At 50.2% G+C, this 20,866-nt stretch overlaps 1 protein-coding gene across 32 annotated transcripts in view; it reads right to left on the bottom strand.

The window, feature by feature from the left end:
• Positions 1-20,866, bottom strand: part of MSI2 (musashi RNA binding protein 2) — a 215,424-nt gene that overhangs the window by 75,566 nt on the left and 118,992 nt on the right. For all 32 annotated transcript variants that reach the window (XR_009964219.1, XR_009964221.1, XR_009964224.1 and 29 more), the window contains one exon: positions 12,389-12,437. Coding sequence is in view for 25 of the 32 variants with exons in the window: in XM_062615692.1 (XP_062471676.1) it covers positions 12,389-12,437 (49 nt within the window). In the remaining 7 variants the exon portion in view is untranslated. The remainder of the gene's footprint in view (positions 1-12,388; positions 12,438-20,866) is intronic.

The raw sequence follows: 20,866 nt of genomic DNA, 5'->3' as shown, positions 1-20,866 counted from the left end.
TGAACTGCTCAGGGAAGTTTTCGGCCACGTTTATTACTAATAGTATTGGATGCAAAAGGCAACAATTTATCAGATAACCCTTTGCACTGCGGGCACGCAGCGCTGCAACTCCGCGAGTTGAGTTTGCCAGCCCTAATAAAGCCTTTAACGAAGGACAGATCTGTAACGAACGTCATTACGGAGGGGAAATGGATGCATTCGGCAAGTACCGTGAATTATAAAGACAAGAGTTCATTACATCTACTATATTAAACTAAAAATGACCTGCCATGTCAGACAGTTCTATTTACTGATATTCCCACTGCTGATGCCTTCCCCTGATAAATCACATTCAGCCGGCACAATCAACAGTTATCCCAAAGCATTTCAATTACTAGGATGTGCTGGAAACTCGCAGGCAACATTGGGTCACCCTATGAAAACATCACGATCCCCAGGTTTGCTTTTATGGCTCTGAGGGGAAAACAAACTGACCCCACCACTGAGCCAACTCCTGCCTCTCCCCTGATGCGGGGCACTTATGGTGGCAATAATTAGACTAAAATCAATTAGACTAATAGTAATTAAGCAGAAGGAAAGAGAGGGAAACGTTCAACAACCACTGACATTGCTGGGATGGGGCTGGTACGAACCCCTGCTAAAGTATCAGCCTTCACCACACTACAAGGGATGCACCATGGTGATGGAGGTCGCTGCTGTGGGGCTGCCGTGGCAAGGGGAGTTCAAGAGCAACTGCTGGGTGAGAAGACCCCAGCTGGTTCCACTGTGCTTCCTCCCCTTCCTCAGCCTCCTCCATCCCACCTGCAACCCAGGCCCTGCGCTCCTCACGCTGCTCAGGAAGGTTTCCCAAAGCCCCTCTCCTCAGCATTCCCATCTCCACTGACAGCCAGCCGGGAGCGTGCAACGGTGCCAGGCAGCAACCCCAGTTAGAAACGCTCTTATTGGAGGTTTAAGGTGAAGGAGAAGGGCACAGAAAATCACCATAAAGGAAATGCTGTGTAAGGCACGGCCTTTTACACATCAAATGAAAAGGTACGAACGCAGAAACAAACGGAGCCCAGGAGAGGAGGGCGGGAGAACGGAGCTCGTTCCAGGTTTTCCTGGCAAGCCTCAAAGGCTGCAAAGAACAGGAGCAGCAACACTCTCCCTGTCACCTGAAAACAGGAACAAAATGCCAGGTACATTTAGACGTGAGCATGTACACACACACACGCATCCGTCCGCAAACACGTGCCTGTTTATATGCCTTTTCATATAGATAGAGCTATAAGTACAGATACGCATTTTTCATACCATTAGCCATGGCTGTTGGGTGCTTTTATCAAAGTCATCTGACCTGGAAAGCATCTGTTGTTAATACCACTGTTTTATTATTTATCAAACCCATTTCTTCACAGAATGACTAATTCCATAGCCACAGCTGCTCCCCTCTCCCTCCGCAGCTGCTCCTTCCCCAGCAGACAGGCAGGTTATCAGCCCACCTCCAGCTCCCACCACCCTCGGGCTGCTTCTGAACCCCCTCACAACCCCAGCACCCTGTGAGGGACAAAGGGAAATCAAGGAGAACCCCTGTGCAGAGGGGAACAGGCTCCCGATTTGCAGCAGAACAAGTCCCACACTTAAGGAATCTGATTTCCTGTTTTGTTCTCCTGCAATTACATCCACAGACTGTTGCAAAACAAATGTTTTTACTGCTTGATTGGTTTGCTTTGTGGGTGAAGAGGAAGAGAGCTGCTAGAACAGGCTCTCACCATCTTCTTGGTGGGTGTCTGCTCAATGTCCGGCCCCAGCCCATGCCCAAGGGACCTCCCTGGGGTGAGGAGCCTGCACAGAGCTTAGGAGCTCAGGAAGGTACAAGCACCTTCTGCCAACAGCCCGGCTCTGCTGCAGGAGGGCAGCAAACCCTCTGCTTCTCTGATCCAGGGGGAAACAGGCCTGCAGGAACAGGGACTGCCAACAGCCAAACCCACCACTGATGGCTTGAAGTGATTTCAGCTCATCTGAACATCCTGCGAGCTGACGGGGGAATACTCGCTGCTGCAATGATGCTCAAAGCGTATTCTCCTGCCAGGCTTCTCCCTATGGATCCTGCTCTAATTCTGAGCACACTGTTGGACACGTGTGTTCACGTGTGACTCGTGCTGCGGATGAAGGAGGATGGTTTCCATCACCAGAGCCTTGCTGGGACTGAAGTCAAGCACACAACTCTCAGATGACTTATACTGGGGCTGGCGATGGCCCCACTTAGAGTGAGCATGGAGAGATGGTGCCACAGAGTCAGACTGAGCCCCATGCTCAGTACCAAGACAGTTCTACCTACTGTAGTGACAGGACAAGGGGTAACAGGTTCAAACTTAAACAGGGGAAGTTTAGATTGGATCTAAGGAGGAAATTCTTTCCTGTGAGGGTGCTGAGGCACTGGAATGGGTTGCCCAGGGAGGTTGTGAATGCTCCAACCCTGGCAGTGCTCAAGGCCAGGTTGGACAGAGCCTTGGGTGAGATGGTTTAGTGCGAGGTGTCCCTGCCCATGGCAGAGGGGGCTGGAACTTGATGATTTTAAGGTCCTTTCCAACTATTCTATGATTCTATGATTCTTCACCCTGCACCTTGATCTCCACCTTACCCTTACTGGCTTCACTGGGACAATGCAAAGCTTAATTCACCACACGCCTGTAAAAAGCTTTGAAATTCCTCAAGGCAGGGCTGTGCAGGGCTACTAGTGTTGTATCTGTCACTCCAAAGCAGAAAACTGAGGAAGTTGTTAGCATTGCTGGGTGTTTTAACATGGAGGACAACCTGTGAATGATTACAGCAGGGGAGGATGCTCCTTCTGGTCCAGAAAACACTCATTAAATTCAAGGAAATAAAACCCCAGCACCCAAACCCTCCGACCTGCACTTTTCTGAAAGAAGCCATTTTTCAACTTATTCTATCGGATCCAGCAAAAAAAAAGCACCAGATGTTCTGACTTCAGCTTACACACACAAAACACCCAGAATAAGCAAAATCTCTCCTCACCAGCACGTATTAATCAACCTAATTAAAGAAATCCTCAGTCAAAACTCAGCGTTTTGGGAAAACCACTACTGAGCACAGGTAAGAAAGAGCAGAGCGATGCGAAACGGTGGTGACCCCACGTGAGCCTGCACACCCCGCACACAGTTTACATACCTACACTGGTGAGCTGAGCAGCTTCTCATTTGCCTTTGTGATCGGGTGAAACGTTGTGCCAGAGCTGTGGACTGCTCGCTGCAGGGTAGGGATGTCTCCAGTTACATCCCCATTGCCAAGCCATCCTTTGGCAGCAGGCACTCAGAGCTTCTGCCTTGCACAGAATGACCCTGGGCACAGAGTGGGGTTGCGGGGACAGCCACATGCTTGAGCACACCAGCCCAGTCAGCAAGGCAGGGGACTGCATTCATGTTCCCGTGCAGATGCATCTTATAGCCTGGACCAGTATCCACCATCTGAGTTACCAACGAACAAATGCCCAAAACCCCAGATCACAGCCAGGGATGGTGAGGACAGCACAGATGAAGCAGAAGAGCCCACTCAAGGATAAAAGCCTTTGCTACCAGCCCTGTTTGTGTAACCTGAGTTTCTGCTGAATCTCAAGGTTTTTTGGGGACAAGGGATGTGTTATTGCTTGGAGCAAGCTGCTCTACTGGAAGGTGGCCCTGCCCATGGCAGGGGCTTGGAACTGGAGGAGCTTTAAGGTCCCTTCCAGCACAAACCAGGCTGGGATTCTATGATAACCAGCAGATACAAAGCACAAAATAGAAGCTCCTCCCTGCCTAATGCACATCTGAGAGGACTGGGCCGGTCTGCTGCCACTGATCCACTGGGAACAGCAAACACACCAGGGAGTCGAAGCTGTGCACTGTGTCTCCGTATCTTCACATCACATTTTTGGGCACGGGGATGCTGCTAGCAGCTGCCTATTTTCTCAAGGTCACCACGCTGATTTTAATGCTGCTTGTTGCAGGAAGACTGCCTCTCTATGTAAATGTTGCATTTTGTTCTCCTCCTGTTTCTGGCCTTTCCTCAATTAACATTTTCAAACGGTCCCCCAAGACCTGAAGCTACCTGCTAATCACTTCGCTCTGGCGGGCCGGGAAGCAAAGGGGTTTGGTTTCAGCAGCAGAGTAGATTCATAGGCAAGGACTTATTCAGGGCATTTAAGTTTCTTTCCATTCACAGATCATCAGGATTCCTGCTAATTTATCCACCACTCACACCGCCTGCTCAGCAGTGACAATAAAGACGGCAAACTGAAGGCGCATTAAAATGACCTCTCCGTCTCCTCGGCGCAGCCCCAGCTGGGAAGATCACGCTGTGTGCTCTAACACAGCCCTCACCCTGGCACAGCTCTCCCGCAGCGGCCGTCTGCGAGCGGAACAGAGCCTGTACCATCAGCTGAAGAAAGTTCTTGAACATTTGCACAACTCTTGCTTCACATTTCCTCAAGAACCTTTCAGAGACGAGAGAGGCTTCACTGATTTACTCTGCAATACGACTGCAGCCCAACTGCATCACGTTACTGATGCTGTTCAGTACAAGAGGATAGGAAGATTTTTGTTTTCAAGACGGCAACAGCTCTACAGGAATGAAATACCCAGCTTTCTGCTCATGGTCCTGCCTACGTCTAGCCCTGGACACGACACGGACACCTCTGTGAGACCGTCTCCCATCTTCCTCTGTCTCTGCTTTCCCATCTGAGGCAAATGGGTGCCAGCCTCTGCCAAGATACAAACCCATCGTTTATTGCATCCCAGAAAGCTTAACTGATATCTGAAAAGCCATTTAATATCTTCCATACAGGGGCCACAGAAAATGCCAGATTTCCTCCTGCTCCTCTTCCTGCCTGCAGGTTTCATGCTCTGGCTCTGACCCTCCCTTCCTGTGGCCACTTCCATCTCAGGAATGAGAGCAGGATCAGGATCCTGCCTCTGGGTTGTGCCTGACACCCCCTCTGCAGAGCTAGCAGAGACCCAGCACTGCAGGAGAGGGTGCTGAGGGAGAGCACCCAGCCTCTTACTGCCAGTATTAGGCTTAATCAAATAGAGGCTGGATAAGGTCAAAAAGGTCTGGCTGCGTAGGGCTCGCCTCCTGGGGGGGGACTAAGTAACTTGTTAACTATGAAGACAAGATACAAATGAGTTTTACAAACCTACTGTCCTTCCCAATGTACTTTTAAGCTGAACTTTGCCTGAAAGTCTGTGTAACTGGAGACTTCCAAACTAACGGCTGGGCTGCGTCTGCATCCTTTAATGGCCGGTGGGACCTTTTTTTCCCCCTTATTATTATTAGTATTGCACTTGTTTGTTAAACAAGAGAATGAAAATGTCAAGTTCTCTCCTGAGTGCTGCTGCCAAGCTGAGCCTCTCCCTTCTTCAGAGCAAGACCTGCACACATCCATCCATTCCTCCATGCGCCCCGGCCACTGCAGCTGCTCCCTCTTTCTCTTCCTCTGGATGCACTTTTCATTACTGGTATAAAATTAAGCAATAAGGTATGACAGACAGGACAGAGCTGGGCAATTATTCCAAGCCTCAGGTGGCGTTATCCAGCATGAGGCTGGGGGCAGGATGACTGTAACCACCCGAGACGGTCAATAATCGCCTTGAAAAGCGTGGCCGGGAGCCTCATTTGCTATTCTGAAACGGAGTCTACTGGGATGCAGGGCTCATATTGGCTTGAATGCATTTAGTTTTACACTCCGTGTAAGGTGCCCCGATGCAGCAGCAATAGGCGCTGGCCAGGAAATTAAAAGGCAAGGGAGATGGATCCAAGAACTGGCAGCTTCTCCTTTCTGTTTGGTGTTTATTAACACCAAAGCAGGGAGCAGCACCAAGCCCATCAAGCTGGGGGCCACTGGCATGGCCCTGTGTGAATACCACCAACCCAGGAGGGGCAGTCAGCCTGAAAGGGGGTAACACTCATAGACAGTCCTCACCACCTGATACAAAGGCTATGGGGAGAACAGAATGGATGCCAATAAGAAAACTGGTGGGTGGTGGGCACTCAGCCCCGTGCTTGGGGCTGAAACCATGAGCCCTTTCCCTATGCTCCATCTCAACACCGTCAGCCATCCCGGCTCCCACCCTGGACCAGCCGGGAAGGAGGCGAGCTCACGACATGAAGCAGGGATGTGGATATCGCTCGTCAGCGTTAATGCGCTTTAGGACATGAATATTTATAAGGGAGGGTGCAATATTAAAACCACGCACATCTCAAGTGTCATAGCTGCAATCCAAACAGACAGGTCTGAGTGACAGCGTTCGTGCCCAGCCATCACCACGCCGGTGACTCTTCACAGCCCTCATGTGAAGTCTGAAGCAAGTATTTGCTTAAAAATCACCCTACCCCCCTGTCTGCAGCTCCCCCTCCCTCTGAGCCACGGAGCCTTTGGCAGCAGATGAACACGCAGCATCTCTGTGCAGCAAGGGTTAAACCTCTCCCTGTTGCAATCCTCAGGCCCCCGGGATGAATTTCAGCTTCCCGCAAAACAACTGCACTCTCTGGAGTCCCATTTATGAAGTGGTACAACTGACAAGGAAATAAAAGCCCGTCTCATCCAGGGAAGCAATAACAATAATACTGCCTCCATTTATACCTGAGGTTACACTTTTCATCCAAAGCCCTCAAAACACTTTATACTCTGGAAAAAAAAAAAACCCCATCACCACTGTGTTTGTGGATGCTCCTCCAAAATCCTGTGGTCAAACCTGGCCAAACAGCAGCTCTGCCTTCAGCTCCATCCTTCTCAAAGCAGAACTATGCGAGCAGACCAAGAGATGATGCTCGGTGCTATCGCCAGGCTGCTGCCAAGAAAAACTACGCTGAGAATGACCAAATTAGGCAATTATTTCTATATATTTTAACTACTCTTTACTCCAAAGTGCCTGGGGAGGTATTTGCACATGCACACGACCTTGCCTTGCTGGAGGGAGATGGCGATAAACAAATAATTGCAGCATCTCTTAATTATATTTATATCTCATCTATAAAAATGTCAATTATAACTTCAGAGGTCAACTCCAAACCCGAGGTTTTGGCAGCCACACAGGATGCAAAAGGCTATTTCTCTCCTATGAAAAGCATCATCCTTTGCCGAGGCACAGACGATATCTCACTAACAGCATCACTCCTGTCTCTTCCAATAAATACAACCATTATACCAACCGCTTCCACCTGGACAATTACTTCCCTGCACTAAAATCTGCAGATGGGGATCGTGCAAACACGAAGCATGACCCTCACGTTCCTCCTTGAGAGCGGAGGCACGGGAAGGACGCAGCAGATGCTGTGCTCCCGTGCCCAGTGGTACGAGGTGAACACATCTTTTGGTCTGAATTCGGTGGGTTTAGATCAAACCGCATCTCCAGAGCTCCCACATCTCCAGAAGAAGGTTGCTGCAATGCTTCATGAAGGTACCAGGAGTCTCCCTGTACAAGGCCAAGCCATTTTAAAGCTCTGTCACAATCACTGCCTGTCTTCGGGAGATGTTTTAACCCCTATCACGTAGGATATTAGTGTCACACAGACAGCTTGCATTTCTTCAACTTTGTTTAGTCCTAAGATTCAAGAAGTCCAAATCACATGTTGTCACTTCCCTCCTCTCTCCCCTGCCATTCCCAACCGTGAGAGAGAGTTAATTGATATGAAAATAACTCCGGGGGCTGTATGGCTTTGAAAAACATAGAGTATTACATTCAGTACCGGCAATTACAGCCTAGGGGATTCAATCACTCAAAAGCTTTGTCTTTTTGCAAGTTCAAGACGTGGGACTGTCACAAAAGGAGAGCTTCTGGAGTAGCAACAAGTACATGCTGGTAGAGAGCATCAAAAGCTGTGCTCAAGAGCATCCCATTATGCTAACTGAACAATATACCACGTTCTCTTGACTCATCTCTACCCTGGTGCTCAACAACTGCAGAGAGAAAGGGGAGGAAAGGGAGTTGCAAAGATTGATCAGGAGACACTCCACTGCAAGAGCAAAGCTTGGGAAGGGTTGAGCCCGCTCCTGCACCCCTCGGCTCAGACACTTCCATCCGACCCTTCCCTCCACATATGGCTGGATGCAGCAGCCGAGGCTCCTGTCTGGGATCACCCAGCAAAACACAAGGACAATGTGGCCACGCTGCCCCGCTGGTGGCTGTGCTTGGCACTGAATTGCTGTGCTTTCTGGAGCTGCTTTCCATAATGAAGTCAGAAGGACACCATCATCTTGCCAGGCTCCCTGCAACCCCAAAGATCAATAACTAATGCTGAACTCCAGATTTTATCTACACTTTGCAAGGGTAACTAAATCACCACCCTCTTTCTTTCTTCGTTCCAATTACTAAATCCTTTCAGGACTGACCCAGTAATTTCCAGCTTATGAAACTTTAGGCAGTGAAGGATGTGATGAAAGTGATCTTCCAGAGTGTTTGGAGAACTTTTGCATGCGGTTTGGCTCCCTGTATAGAAGTGCAGAAGTACAGCAGAGGCTACAGAAACACAGCAGCACCAACACTTCGTTTCCAAGAAGAAATGGCATTTTAATTAAACTAACCCAGAGACATGTGTCTTGTAAGCACTACTTCACTGCATTTCACTATTGCAACTAAGCAGCCAAGCTAGAAGGAGAATCCTACTGAGAAGATGCTGCATCCCATCGAAGCGAGGGACTGTTTTACCTATAACACTCCCCAAATTAACCGCTCCTTACTACTATCAAATACAGATTTTAATAATGTTATAGACAGGCATGAACTACAATAGCAGTTTGCCCTGAGTCTTATTTTCCTTAGAGAACACCCACAAATAGCTGGACATTAAGAAAGCCACCAGCGGAGGCAACATCACGATGAGCCTGATGACAGTTTTAATGTTACTGAGGTTACATGCTCCATTGGCAAGGCTCTGAGGTTTATTTTGGGTGGGGTTTCCAAGCAATGATGAGTAGTTTCGAAACCCCTCTTACTACATCTGGTGACATCTGTGTGTTTGCACTTACTAACTGGTGTCGGGCCAGTGCCGCGCGTGCAGCCGGGTTACACGCTACCAGAACATGCACGCATGAGTAACACACGTGTGCCAGAATTATGGCAACAGATCTCCCCAGTCTGCTTCCAGGGAATTCATCTCCCCTTGGAGCAGCAGGGAGGGGAACATCAATGCTTTTCCCTTCCCTTGCCCACGCTGGTTATTCCAAGCATGGCCTACCTACAGTAAACCACGATGGGTATTTTATCTGCCGGTCCTCTTCGCCTTGGCTAATGTGAAGATACAGACTGCAACCCGCAAGTGGATTTCAGAAGTGCCATTAGCACTGCTGCTGCACGCGGCTGCATTTTAAACATGCTTTCCTACACAACCAGAACGGCACCATTTGTAAAATCTGGGCTGATTTTATCAGCCACTGGTGCAGCAGGACTTGCTCCAGCACAAGAGCCCACTAGCCAGTGGATTAGCCTGATTAGCCCCAGCTACTGTGCAGAGAAGGAAAAATGGCACTCAGGACCGGCTAAATTCAAGTGTGAAGATGAAGATGACTTTTTACTCTGCCTTTTGCACTTGTTTCTTCCTTCCACCTGGACTTGCAAGGGTAAAGACCTGGGGAGGGGGCTCCAGGCACCCTTGGACCACATGGGCAGGGATAGAGCTGGGTTCAGAGCCTGACTCTGATGGAGCACACTGGAGGTACGGGCAGCATCACCTCTACTCAACAGTATTTGGAGTCTGCTTTTGATTCTCTTGGACTCTTAGTTCCTCCCCCCTTATATGTCACGTAAAGAGATTACACAAGAATGCTAATACAAAGGGGAATGTTGTGGCTTGCATGTAAACCAGCCTATTAAAATAAAACAATGAAATAAAGTCATAGAATTCCTGGGATAAAAAGGAAGACCTGTTGCCTCTTGTCTCCAACAGACATTGTGGGGAAAAAGCCCTTTTGTGGAGAACACAGAAGGTTCCATGGCAGCTGAAGTGCCCCCACACCGGCAGCCCTCAACTTCAGCAGTTACGGACCATTTCTCCAGACAAGACAGTGCAAAGATGCTCTGGGAAGAGGCATCCATCCTGTGGGGCTGCTCGCTCAGGTTCACAGCTGAGAGCAGGGCTCCCTGCATCACCCCAGGCTCCCCCCCCCCGAGCACAGAAGAGCTGAAGCAGAGCTGTTAGAGCAGAGCTCAGCACTAGCAGAGCAAAAACACAGACGCTTCCTGGTGCCCCTGCGCCTTGCAAAGTGCTTACAGCAGCACAGTGCCACCGGCGGGGACAAAGCAGGGATCACCTTGAGGTACACGGGGAGGGGACGAGCATCGTGCCTGCAGGAAGCAAAGGAAGGACTAATGCACGTTGCTCTGTTACTGTCCCTGCAATGAAACCCAGGCAAGCACTACTGGTGGCTACCAATAAGTCTGGTGGGGAGGAACAGAGCTCGCTGTGGGCACAGCCAAGAGCCCCAGTGAGAACTAACTCCATGATTTGGGAGATTTCAGCAAATGGAGACTTTCTATCTGGAGCAGAGCCCTTATCTGGAGACGAGGGAGCTGCTGGGGCCATCCAGCCCTGCTGATGGGCTACAGGACAGGCTGATGTCCTCCAGGACAAGCCAGCCCTGTGGAGCCTCTGATGCCCTTAGAGAGGGATAGCAAAGACCTGCTCTGTGGGGTGACAGGAGCAGAGACAAGGTTGGGGACTTGGAAAACAGGCTGCAAAAGCCTCATGGAGATGAACACCAGGATGTTTCCAGCCTGATGCACACTGCATGAACTTGCCAGGTTAAGGGATGGTTTCAGAGAGGAAAACAAGGAATACAAACAGGAGCCTCGCTGGAACACATTCACCAGGGCCCAGTCTGCTGAGTACATGTGTTCCTGGGACCAGACCCCCCAGTACCAGAGCCCAGCTGCCCACAGATCACATCAGAGCAAGGCCGAGGCCCTTGTGCCCCGCACAAAAGCACCACATAACACAGCTTTCAACGCAACAACCAACCTGCCAAGATCCTGAATGGAGAAGGGTATTTATGGCCCGTTTCAGGGTGGTTGCAAAGAGAAGGGTAGAAAATTCCTGGATATAAAAGGAAGTTGCCAGGGGTTGAACTCTGCAGCGTATGTAAGGGTTTTGAACACTTGGCTCCTGTTACAAACTGATGGGCACTGCTGGGTCACTTGCCTTCTCTGAAGAGCTTGTCTTTCCAAGCAAGACTTTTGCAGGGTACTCCGATCCCTGACATCAGAGAGGGATCAGTGCCTGGGAAGGCAGTGCTGGAGGGGGGGAATGCTATCCTGGAGGTTCACCCGACTCCCCCAACCATCCACACAACCCAAGTTCCTTGTTAAGGCGAGCCTCAGAGCAGTGAATAATTCACACAGCACTGGGAGCTCAGCTCTTCTGACCCTGCCACGGAGATGAAGATGAGCTGGGCTGCTCCCGTCTCCCACTCCCCATGCTCCCATCGCTGCGGGGCCAGGCACAGGCTCCATAACGCCTCGGAGCAGCCTCTCTAAACAAACAGGCTGCACCCACCACGGAGAGAGCAACCACATCTATCAAGAGAGCCCCTCAAAGAGGCCGGAGGGCAAACAACAAACCTCGGGGCTACATGTCCACGCTGTTGCACGGGGGCAGAAGCCACAAGCTGTGCTGGTTTCCTGCACTGCCTCCAAACACACACGTTAGAGCAGGGAGATTAGTGGCATAAAATCAATGTCGTTCAGAGGAAAGGGAAGAGGGGCTCTGAGCCCGTCCCCAGGGCAGTTCTGGTGCCCCTCTGAGAGCCCAGGTACATCTAACCCCATCCCAGACAAACAGAGCGGATGCTGGGCTGCTCTCTGCCTGCAGCGATAACATGAGCCGCTCGCTGAGAGACAGAGGAGCATCATTTATTTCTGCTGAAAGGAATGGCCATAACATTGAAAGTAATCCTCAGCTCATTTTCACTGAGCTGTACAAGCAGTGATGAAACCTTGTCTCTCTTGTGAAATACGGGGAGGGAAATTCCTCTTCTGCAGATCCTGCTTGTTCTGAGCTACCACTGCCAAGAGGACGAACAGTCCTCAGCTGCAAACCTCCAGCAGAGGGGTTCAGCACCTTAATTTCCTGCTGGCCTTACGGCCAGCTTAACCTAATGACAGCCACCACGGTACAGAGCCCAGCAACTGTCCTCCCAAAGATAAGTCATTAGACTGACCAGAAAAATCAACTCTGAGAAGCAAATCCACACAACACACAGCATTATGTGCCAAACAACCCTTCCTCTGCAGCCCCTGCAGGACAGAGGGGTCCAGCACCGCTGGACTGAGGCGCCGGGTCATCACGCTGGCAGTGATTTGGGCTGTGCTCACATGCAGAGGCTGCCCACAGTGTGATGCCTGAGCTCCCGCTCTCTTACCTCTATGCCTGTTGGTCGTCTTGTCAAACATAAGCATGGCGTCCTCTACCTGCAAGAGAGAAGGGAGATGTGTGCTTTAACACCTTCACAAAGACAGCAGGCAGACAGGAGGGGAGACAAGGGCAGCAGCAGCCTCAGCTCAGGTACAAATGATGCATCCGATCTCCTTGTGCTCAGTCAGCTCTTCCTTTTGGGAATCTGCTGCTTTCCACCCCCATCCCAGCTGACACTTGATCCCAAAGCAGAAAAGCCAGCACTGAAAGTTCCGCTGCCCTAAAGAACCACACATCTAAGCAGCAATTCCTCCTCCTGATGGTCCCTGGCTATGCCTCACCCCAGCCTTTTTCCCTTTTGCAGGGAGATAAGGAAGGATCAAGAGAGGAACCGTGGATGCAAATCAAGCCCATGTCTTCTCCAAATTAGAGCCACTGTCTTGGCTGAGAATTAGGAGGTTACAAGAAGTATGAGCAGGGTAAAACCTGGTCAGGCAAGAAAGGTATTCAGAGGCTTTCAAAAGGCCCTTTGAAAAGCCAGAGGAAAGAGGGGAGAGGGAGGAGGGAGAAGGTTTAATTCGCATCAGGCTTGGCATTTCCACTTCAGAAGAGAGATGACTGATGAAACGTATTGAAGTGCAACCAAATTGCTTTCAACTTTCATTACTATTTGCATGATTTATTCCACCTCCATTTAATCCGTGCAGCCACACCTAACATTTTACACTTATTTTAGAAGGATGTTGTGCTGGAGTTTATTTGCCAGCATTATCACATGTTCAAACTGCTGCTCCGAGGCTGCAGGAGCTGGGGCAGGTCCCATCTAAAACGTCCTCATCTAAAACCTGTCTCTGTACTTAACCTTTTCAGAGTGGTTTGCAAACTGGGTTAGCAACAGCCTGAGATGGTGGGGAACAGCATGGCTCCTCGATACCCATCTTGAGCAAGACCTAAAGGTGCTGATGCACTGGAAAATCCAAAGCACATTAAGCACAGAGCTATTTGTCCTGCTGTCTTTCCTCACCCCAAAGAAGAAAACTCACAAGTACAAGCAATACCAGGAGGCAGATAAGGACACAGCTGCCCTTCACCCCGCACCACTGCTTATCTCTGCCCTCGGGGTTCTGTTTGCACAGCAATGTTTACTTTTCATCCTCACAGGTCTTGGCCCCCCTGCATCCCAAAACTACATGCTGCACCTCGTGCAGGTTCCTGCAGCATCGCTGCTTCCTCCGCCTCAGTCCACCCCAGCGTGCCAGCCACACCACTAAGTTCTAACTCAGCTCTCCCAGTGTAACCTTTCTGCCCCACATCCCAAACCAGAGCCCGCACTGGCCCTGGACACACTGCAGCACAGATCCCCCGGCCCTGGTCCCCTGCCCAGGAGGTGATGCTGGCTGCAGGCTGGACCCACACTGAAAGGGCTGTCATGAAATGAGGCACGATGCTAACCTCGCTTTAGCATGGCCGTGTCTCAGCCCAAAGTCTCCCGGCAGCCAAGGCTGTGGGGTGCAACACCCTTGGGCTCAGCAGTACCACCATGGATCTGATCTGAACCTCTTGTGCAGCCTCATCCTGCTCCTCCAAGTGCTGCCATGGCAGAAGGGCAGGTCCTGGCACAAGACCAGCATTGGGAGGGATGAGGGGCCCTGGGTGCAGTCCCTGGTCACAGCGGGGAGCTGCAGCTTTGTTCACCTCTCCCACCTCCACAACGTGACACGTCCTCTCACCCACCAGACACACGTCCTATGGGCAAACAACGTTCTGTGCCATGTGCACGAGAGCCCTGCTTGCTGGAATGATGATCTTGGCAGAGGGCTTTCTGATGCAAATAAACCCCTATTAGCAGTAACAAGGCAGCCTGCATGGGCTGATCCAGGAGGTTTCCATGCTCTGGCTGGGACCCCAGGCACGCCGGTACCCTGGAGATGGGCATTTCATCCCCCAGACCTGCTTCTGGGATCAGAACCAGACACGCAGCTACCTTGGAAAGGGTCAACCCCACCACCCGTTCAAACCTGAAAGCCTGCAAAGGGGAGAAGCGGCTCCGCAGCTGAGCTTCAGATGTGGACCAAGCCTGTCTTTAAGAAAGAATAATCAGTGGGGTGTTCTTTAAGCCAGCTGGTGCCCTTTCAACAATGTCTAATTGGTTATCTTTTCTGTTTCCTAAGGTCAGAACATTTTATCTCCGTCTCTGCCCTTTCGGAGCCTACCCCACCCTGCGTTATTTTTTAGGGCAGGCATTGTAGCAGAAGAATAGCCTCTTGCCTCCACAGTCCGCGGACACAATGAGACTTCTTGAAACCTCCTGAATAGAGACAGTGCAACGGCAAAGGGAAAATTCTATCAAGGCTTTGCAAAATAAAACATCTGAGAGCGGCTTGGACAAGGGAGAGGGAAATCAATGCGAGGGGCAGCGCGCGCGGAGAACTTTTCCCCAGTCGCAAAAAGGTGGTGAGGGGATGGGAGGGAGGGGGCAGAAAGAGGCTTATTAATGCAGAAAGCCCATCAACGGCATGGAAAGCTGGCAGAACAGCAAGAACTGAAACTGGGAGAATTTGAATATACAAAGGGCTGAATAGAATGAGAAACCCCCAGCGCCTCACACACACAGCCCGTTTCTCACGGGTCTCCGTGAATCAAACACAAGCGGCTTGTTCAAGTCTGCATCAAGGAGAACTAAGGGACGCAGCCAAGGTAACCGGCAGTAAATCCTGTAGTAAGCAAACTGAGCCCTGTTTCGGGGGAAGGAGGGGGACACAAACCAACCCGCAGATGAAACTCCAGTACACTGAGGAGCTGCGAGCGCCCAAACGTTAACCCTCCCCTCCAACCAGCGTTTGGATGCAAAGGGCCAGGTCTCAACTCAACACATTCAACCTGGATTACACAAAGAGAAGCTCTTCCTGGGTTAAAACAGGGCTGGGAGATGCAGTTGCCACCTCTGAGGCTTGGCTGGTCACCCACTAGCACTGACCCCAGCTACCAGCCACTGCAGTGGCTCCTGCGAGCGCGTTCTCTGGGCATGGTGAAGAACAGCACACCAAAGAGCTGGGGTCCCTCCGCACAGACGCTGAGCCATCAGAAATGTACATCTTTTAGATGCAGCATGGCTCAATATGGAGGCCCAAAGGAGCTCATGAATCTGAGCTAGTCCTGGGCAGGAGAATGTGTTATACAATGAACAGTCTCAGCACATAAGGTAAATAAAATAAAGGCAATGAAGACTTGCCAGATAATACCAGTTACAAACAGACGCTTAAGCCCAACAGACTCCTCTATCCCAGCATACCCTTTACATACATCCAATTTAGACCCAGTTTCTTACACAAAGCCTAACTAATGGGCTTTAGTTTATTTAACTTTTCTTTTTCAACCCACTTGGGGCTCTGAGCTAAGGAAGGGCTGCACCACTTCATTACTCACTGCCTGGAAGGAGGAACAGGGGAGAATAGGAGGAAAGAAAAAAACCTGGAGGAGCCAAAGGCTTTAATAATCCTAACAGTTCCCAGGGTTATTTAAAATATGCCCAACCAGTTCACAAAAGGCTCCACAGAGATAAATGTATTTGATTTTCTTCCACTTTAATGGAGGTGTGCATTTAAAGCAACAAAACCAGGGTGACCTAAATAAAATGACCATTAATTGTACCCAGAAAGGCTCTGAATTTAATGCAACTGATCCGGCGCGGCACAAGAACACACAATATTCTCCATTCATTCCTCCCACTTCCCTCTTCAGGGTTTTCAGCTCCTCTTTTCCATGGGGCAGCCCTGAGCCATCAGCGAGGATCAAACCTGCTCGCACTGTAATGACCAGGCTGAGTGTCCTGTGAGGACCAGCAGTGACTCACAGGGCCTCTGGAGGACAGACACAGAGCAAGGGCAGATTCCAGACCGCTGGAATGGCTAAACCAGGATGTTTCCTGGTTGTATTTCTACAGCCATGTGATGGAGCAGCAAACCCAAGAGGTGCCCCATGTACACGCAGCTTGTAAAGGCAATGGTCATTTACAAGGTGCTGCATGCCCTAGGAGCAACAACAGCCACCACTTCACACCTCCAAGCTCTTGTTTTGGTGTTTGAACCAGGTTTACTCACTGAGTAAACCCTCCGCAGGGAAGCCACCGTAACTACACCGGCTTTCTGCATGCCTCACACTCTGCACCCAGCTCAGGAAAGACCTTCCTGACCCAAACCCTGAGTTTCTGACACATCCAGGGCAGGTTGAGAGGCTCCTGCGTTTGCTCAGGTGTCCCCTCAACGCTCCCAAGCAGGTTTGGTGCTACCGCTCTCCATCCCTTCAACACGAAGAAGAATTAGGGCAGAGAAATGAAGGAACACGCTGCTGTCAAACACTGTGGCAACTCGGATTGGGCCCCAGGAGAACAGAAAGCCCCCAAGGACGACACTGAGCTGCACACAGCTGGGCTGCTCCCATCCCCTCTGATCCCTGGCTTGTGAACTTTACAGGTCTATCCCTTCTGCTCTCCCAGGAAAAGAGTGCTGGATAGCCTGGTCTAACTCCTCAAATCCTTTATACACACGGCACAACCCCTCCACTGTTTTGCTTTCTGAAGCTGAAAACCTCTGAGCTGTTTGTCAGCAACCTCTCAGGTGCTGTTACTCGAAACGCACGTGTTAAATCCAAGCACCAGCAACGTGCTCCTGCGGATTTACAGCCTCCCCTCCACAGGAATTAAGACAAATGCAGACCCTGCACCAGCCAGGTAAGAGAAGATGGTTCCAGCAAGCTTCTGGGTGTCATCACAGGGGAATCAAACAAAGCAACAAACGCTTTAACCTTTCCCCCTCCTCTGTCAAGCTGCTATTCCCATCACGGCTCCTCATCTGAAGGCACCCACAGCATCCTCATCACCATCCACTGCCCTTCATCCCACACACAGCACGGTCCCTCGCGGAGCATTCCCAGTGTTCCACAGTGACAACTTACCAACCGAGGCCCGACATATTATGCACCATGACAATAATCAATGCCATACTGTGCAAGAACAAATTCCAGTGCTAGCAATATTTTCCCCCCAGCAGTCGAGGCTTTAAAAAGTCTTCTTCAGCAATTATAGCTAATAAAACCACAATTTTATTCAACACACACATATCATTGTGACTAATTTTGCTCCATCAGGGCTGAAATTAAGACCGTCATTCAATCACGTTAATCTCAGGGCTTGCTCACCAGCCGTGACATGGCAAAGAGCATCCCAACTGCTTGCCAAAGTGCACAGTGGCTACTCCTGGACTTCCAAATGCTCCTGCAAAACAACCATCACGTTACCCAATGCTTACTCTACCAAGGGGGGTATAAGAATGACTAATGGTGTCCAGAAAAACAGCTTCCCACAGCAGGGCAAATTAAAGATGACTCCACAGATGTTTCTCATCAATTCCTTCTCCATCACCAATAATCCGAAGCATTGATGATAGCAAGGCTGTTTGCCATACTCAAGCTACAGAATATGTAAGGGCTCTTGGAGTTTTCCTTTAACCTGCTGCCTTGGCTGAGAACTTCCCTTGTCCCCATCAGATTTCCAGCACGCACCCGGTACACGTGGTCACTGGTAACTGCATCTGGGCACAGATCCCCAAAAGACGGGCTAAGAACAATGTGCTAAATGCTGTGGACCCCACTCTCTTGGGGACACGTCTCTGCGGCACTGCTGCTCCTCCCTTGCCTCTCCAGTGTCTCAGCTCCCACCAAACCAGCATTTGGTTAAAAACTGTATTTATGAATCAGAGCAGCACCTCCGTCTCTGCTGTAATAAAACTCCAACCTCCAATGCTGCCAGAAACCGGTGCCACAGGCGTTTCTGCACTGATCAAGCTGGTCCATGCTACAGCACGAGACAGGGCAGGACTGGGAACGTACAAATACGTGTCAACAGCCAGAAACCCTCCAGTGTGGGTTACAAGGCGAGAGGAGGAGCAGATTCCGACCTCGCTCCTCTGAAGCCAGCGTTGAATCCCGGCGCTGGCGCTGCCGCCCTTCGCTGGAGAGGCAAGAACAGAACCTAGCTCAAACCATCTGCTGGAGAGCCTCCAAACCCTGCTACAAGCATTTCATTCACCCTGCCTCAAGACAGCTTTGGGCTTCACCCGTCTCACAGGCAAGGAAGCGGGAGGGACCAGCTACCGGCACTGCAAGTGACCCATATGCGGCTCCAGCCATGATCCTGGAAACCTTTGCCTCTGGTTCCCTGCCAGCATCAGGAGATCTCCCTCCCGCAGGCATCCTTGTCTAGCTATTTATTCGGCACATCCACGTATTGTGCACTATTTCCTGCTAATTTCCCCCAAAATGGAGTAACTTTTGGCAAGCGTTTTCTTGTGAGATCCACGAATGAATGAAGAACCTGAGCTCCAGCCGTCCTGCTCCAGCCCTGTCCCTTCACCAGCTGCCTGCGGGATCAAACCATGAGGCAAAGACACAAACTGCACTTATTAAATGCATCACAATGCTTTTAACACAGTCTTTTGGTGCCCACACAGGAGCTCATCAAGGTTTATGTGTTTAAGCTGCCACTGAAACACAGGAGAACTTTGGCTCTTCTGAAGGCAAATGCTGAGACCTCCACATAACCACATCACTCAAACCAAAGCTGAAATACATCAAATATCATGAGAGCCACAGCACAAGCACAGGAGCTGACAGCACCGAGGTTCAGCTCAGCTCCATCACTCCATCAGCTGCTCTTGGGATGAGTCTTCCCACCCCATTCCATACCCCAAGAGGTGCTGGAGGGCAGGGCTGGACCAGAGGAGCTCCGGAGGAACACTGCTCCTTCAGCACTTCAGCCAGGCAGGTGCGAGGCGCTCTGTGATTCCACTGTCACGGAACATTAGCTGCCGTCAGCAGGAATAATGCTTCCTCCCCTCACAGCCCTCCTCTGCATATTAGCACCGGGAAGCTGCAATCTGTGTGCTTTGCCAAACACCACTTGAGAGGTGCTGCCCATCAGCTACAGAGTTTGGAATCCATGGGGCTGTTAAAACACCGGCCAGAGGACAGAAACATATATATGTGCATCCCACCACCCCGCTGCGATGCTCCGTATGGACACAGGCAGAGGATGGCTGCCTCCAGACCCTCCCACAGGGTCTGGGTAGCATCCAGCCTCCTCCAGGGCTCCACATGGGAGCTGGACCCAGCAACACCCACAACAAATAGGGCCACAAGCTCTCTCAGAGGAGAAGGAGCTTCAAGTATCTGTGGAGCACTTGCAGGTCCTCAGGTGAAGTGTGCTGCACATGGGGTGAAGTCTGCTCCTTCCAAACCCGGTGCTTTCCCTGTTGAGGCAACACTAAAACACGAGCAGCTGGTTGGTTTACTGCAAGTGTACATGCCAGAGAATGAGATGCAGAGAGACCATTAAAAGCCACATGCCAGAAAGAGCATCAGCAACCATCTTTCTGAACACCAAAGTACAACGTGTCTCCGAGTCACACAGTGACCATTTCGGGAGCACCACCTAAGAAGTGGGAACTACTACGAACTACTTACTATTTATGTTACTATTTATGATTTACTTTGAGAAAACCATGCTCTGATTAAGTATGACTCAATGTCAAGCACAATTAAATCCTTCTAGGATGCGGTTCCTGAAGACATCAATGGCATTTACTCGTTTTCCTTTCAAGCACCTTCTGGAATTGAGACCTAAGGGTCAGCACACCTCAATTCACTGCATCCCTGTGTTACCCATCACTCCGAGCAGAAAAGAAGCTCCTGTTCACCCCCTGACAAAGCTGACAGAGAAATAACCTAATCACACACCTCCCTCTCCCATGTGGGAGTACAAACACACAGCATTTCAAGCATCAGTCTTTCTTACCCACTAAACAGACCATAATAACCTACAGGGGTTTTGCTCAGTGCCCTTAAGCTGCACAGCAACAGGAGCTCAGGGCTGTGCCTGTTACAGGGTATGCTGAGAACACCGCTCACAAGAACCAAGGGGCTTGTTACTGCTGCCTCTGTGGTGTGATCCAGCACAGGACAGAGCCAGGTAAACAGACCTGATTAAGAGACATCCTGAGCAAAGGCACAGGATCAAGTTTAAAGAGCTTCCTGCTGCCCTTTGGTAAATACCTGCTGAATAAGTGTGGAGATAAGGCAAGGATTGCATTACTATGTTTCCTGATGCATGAAGGGCTTTTTTATTGCCCAGAGTTTAAAGGCAAGCAGAAAGATGAACAATTGCCACAGTCAGCTTCGGCGAAGGCTCAGCTGCAAAACGAACAGCGTGCTTTATTAGCAAAGAAAAACTCATCTAAGTTTCCCTTGACTGTAATGAAAAAAAGTTTCATTTTATTTCCTGCGAGATCCTGTTTCCTTTTATTGCTCTTTTCAAACTGACTTGCATGTTAAACAATATTTTTCCAGGGCTGTTTCTTCTGAGCAGAATTCTCTCCTCCCTTGTCTTTTGACCCCAAATCTCACGCAGTTTACAGCGCTACATTTTGGGATG

The sequence above is a fragment of the Pezoporus occidentalis genome, unplaced genomic scaffold, assembly GCF_034315485.1.
Source record: "Pezoporus occidentalis ecotype Australia unplaced genomic scaffold, CSIRO_AGI_Poc_V1 ctg183, whole genome shotgun sequence".
NCBI lineage: Eukaryota > Metazoa > Chordata > Aves > Psittaciformes > Psittacidae > Pezoporus > Pezoporus occidentalis.
Note: the sequence above shows the minus strand (reverse complement) of the source record. Positions and strands in the feature narration are given on the sequence as shown.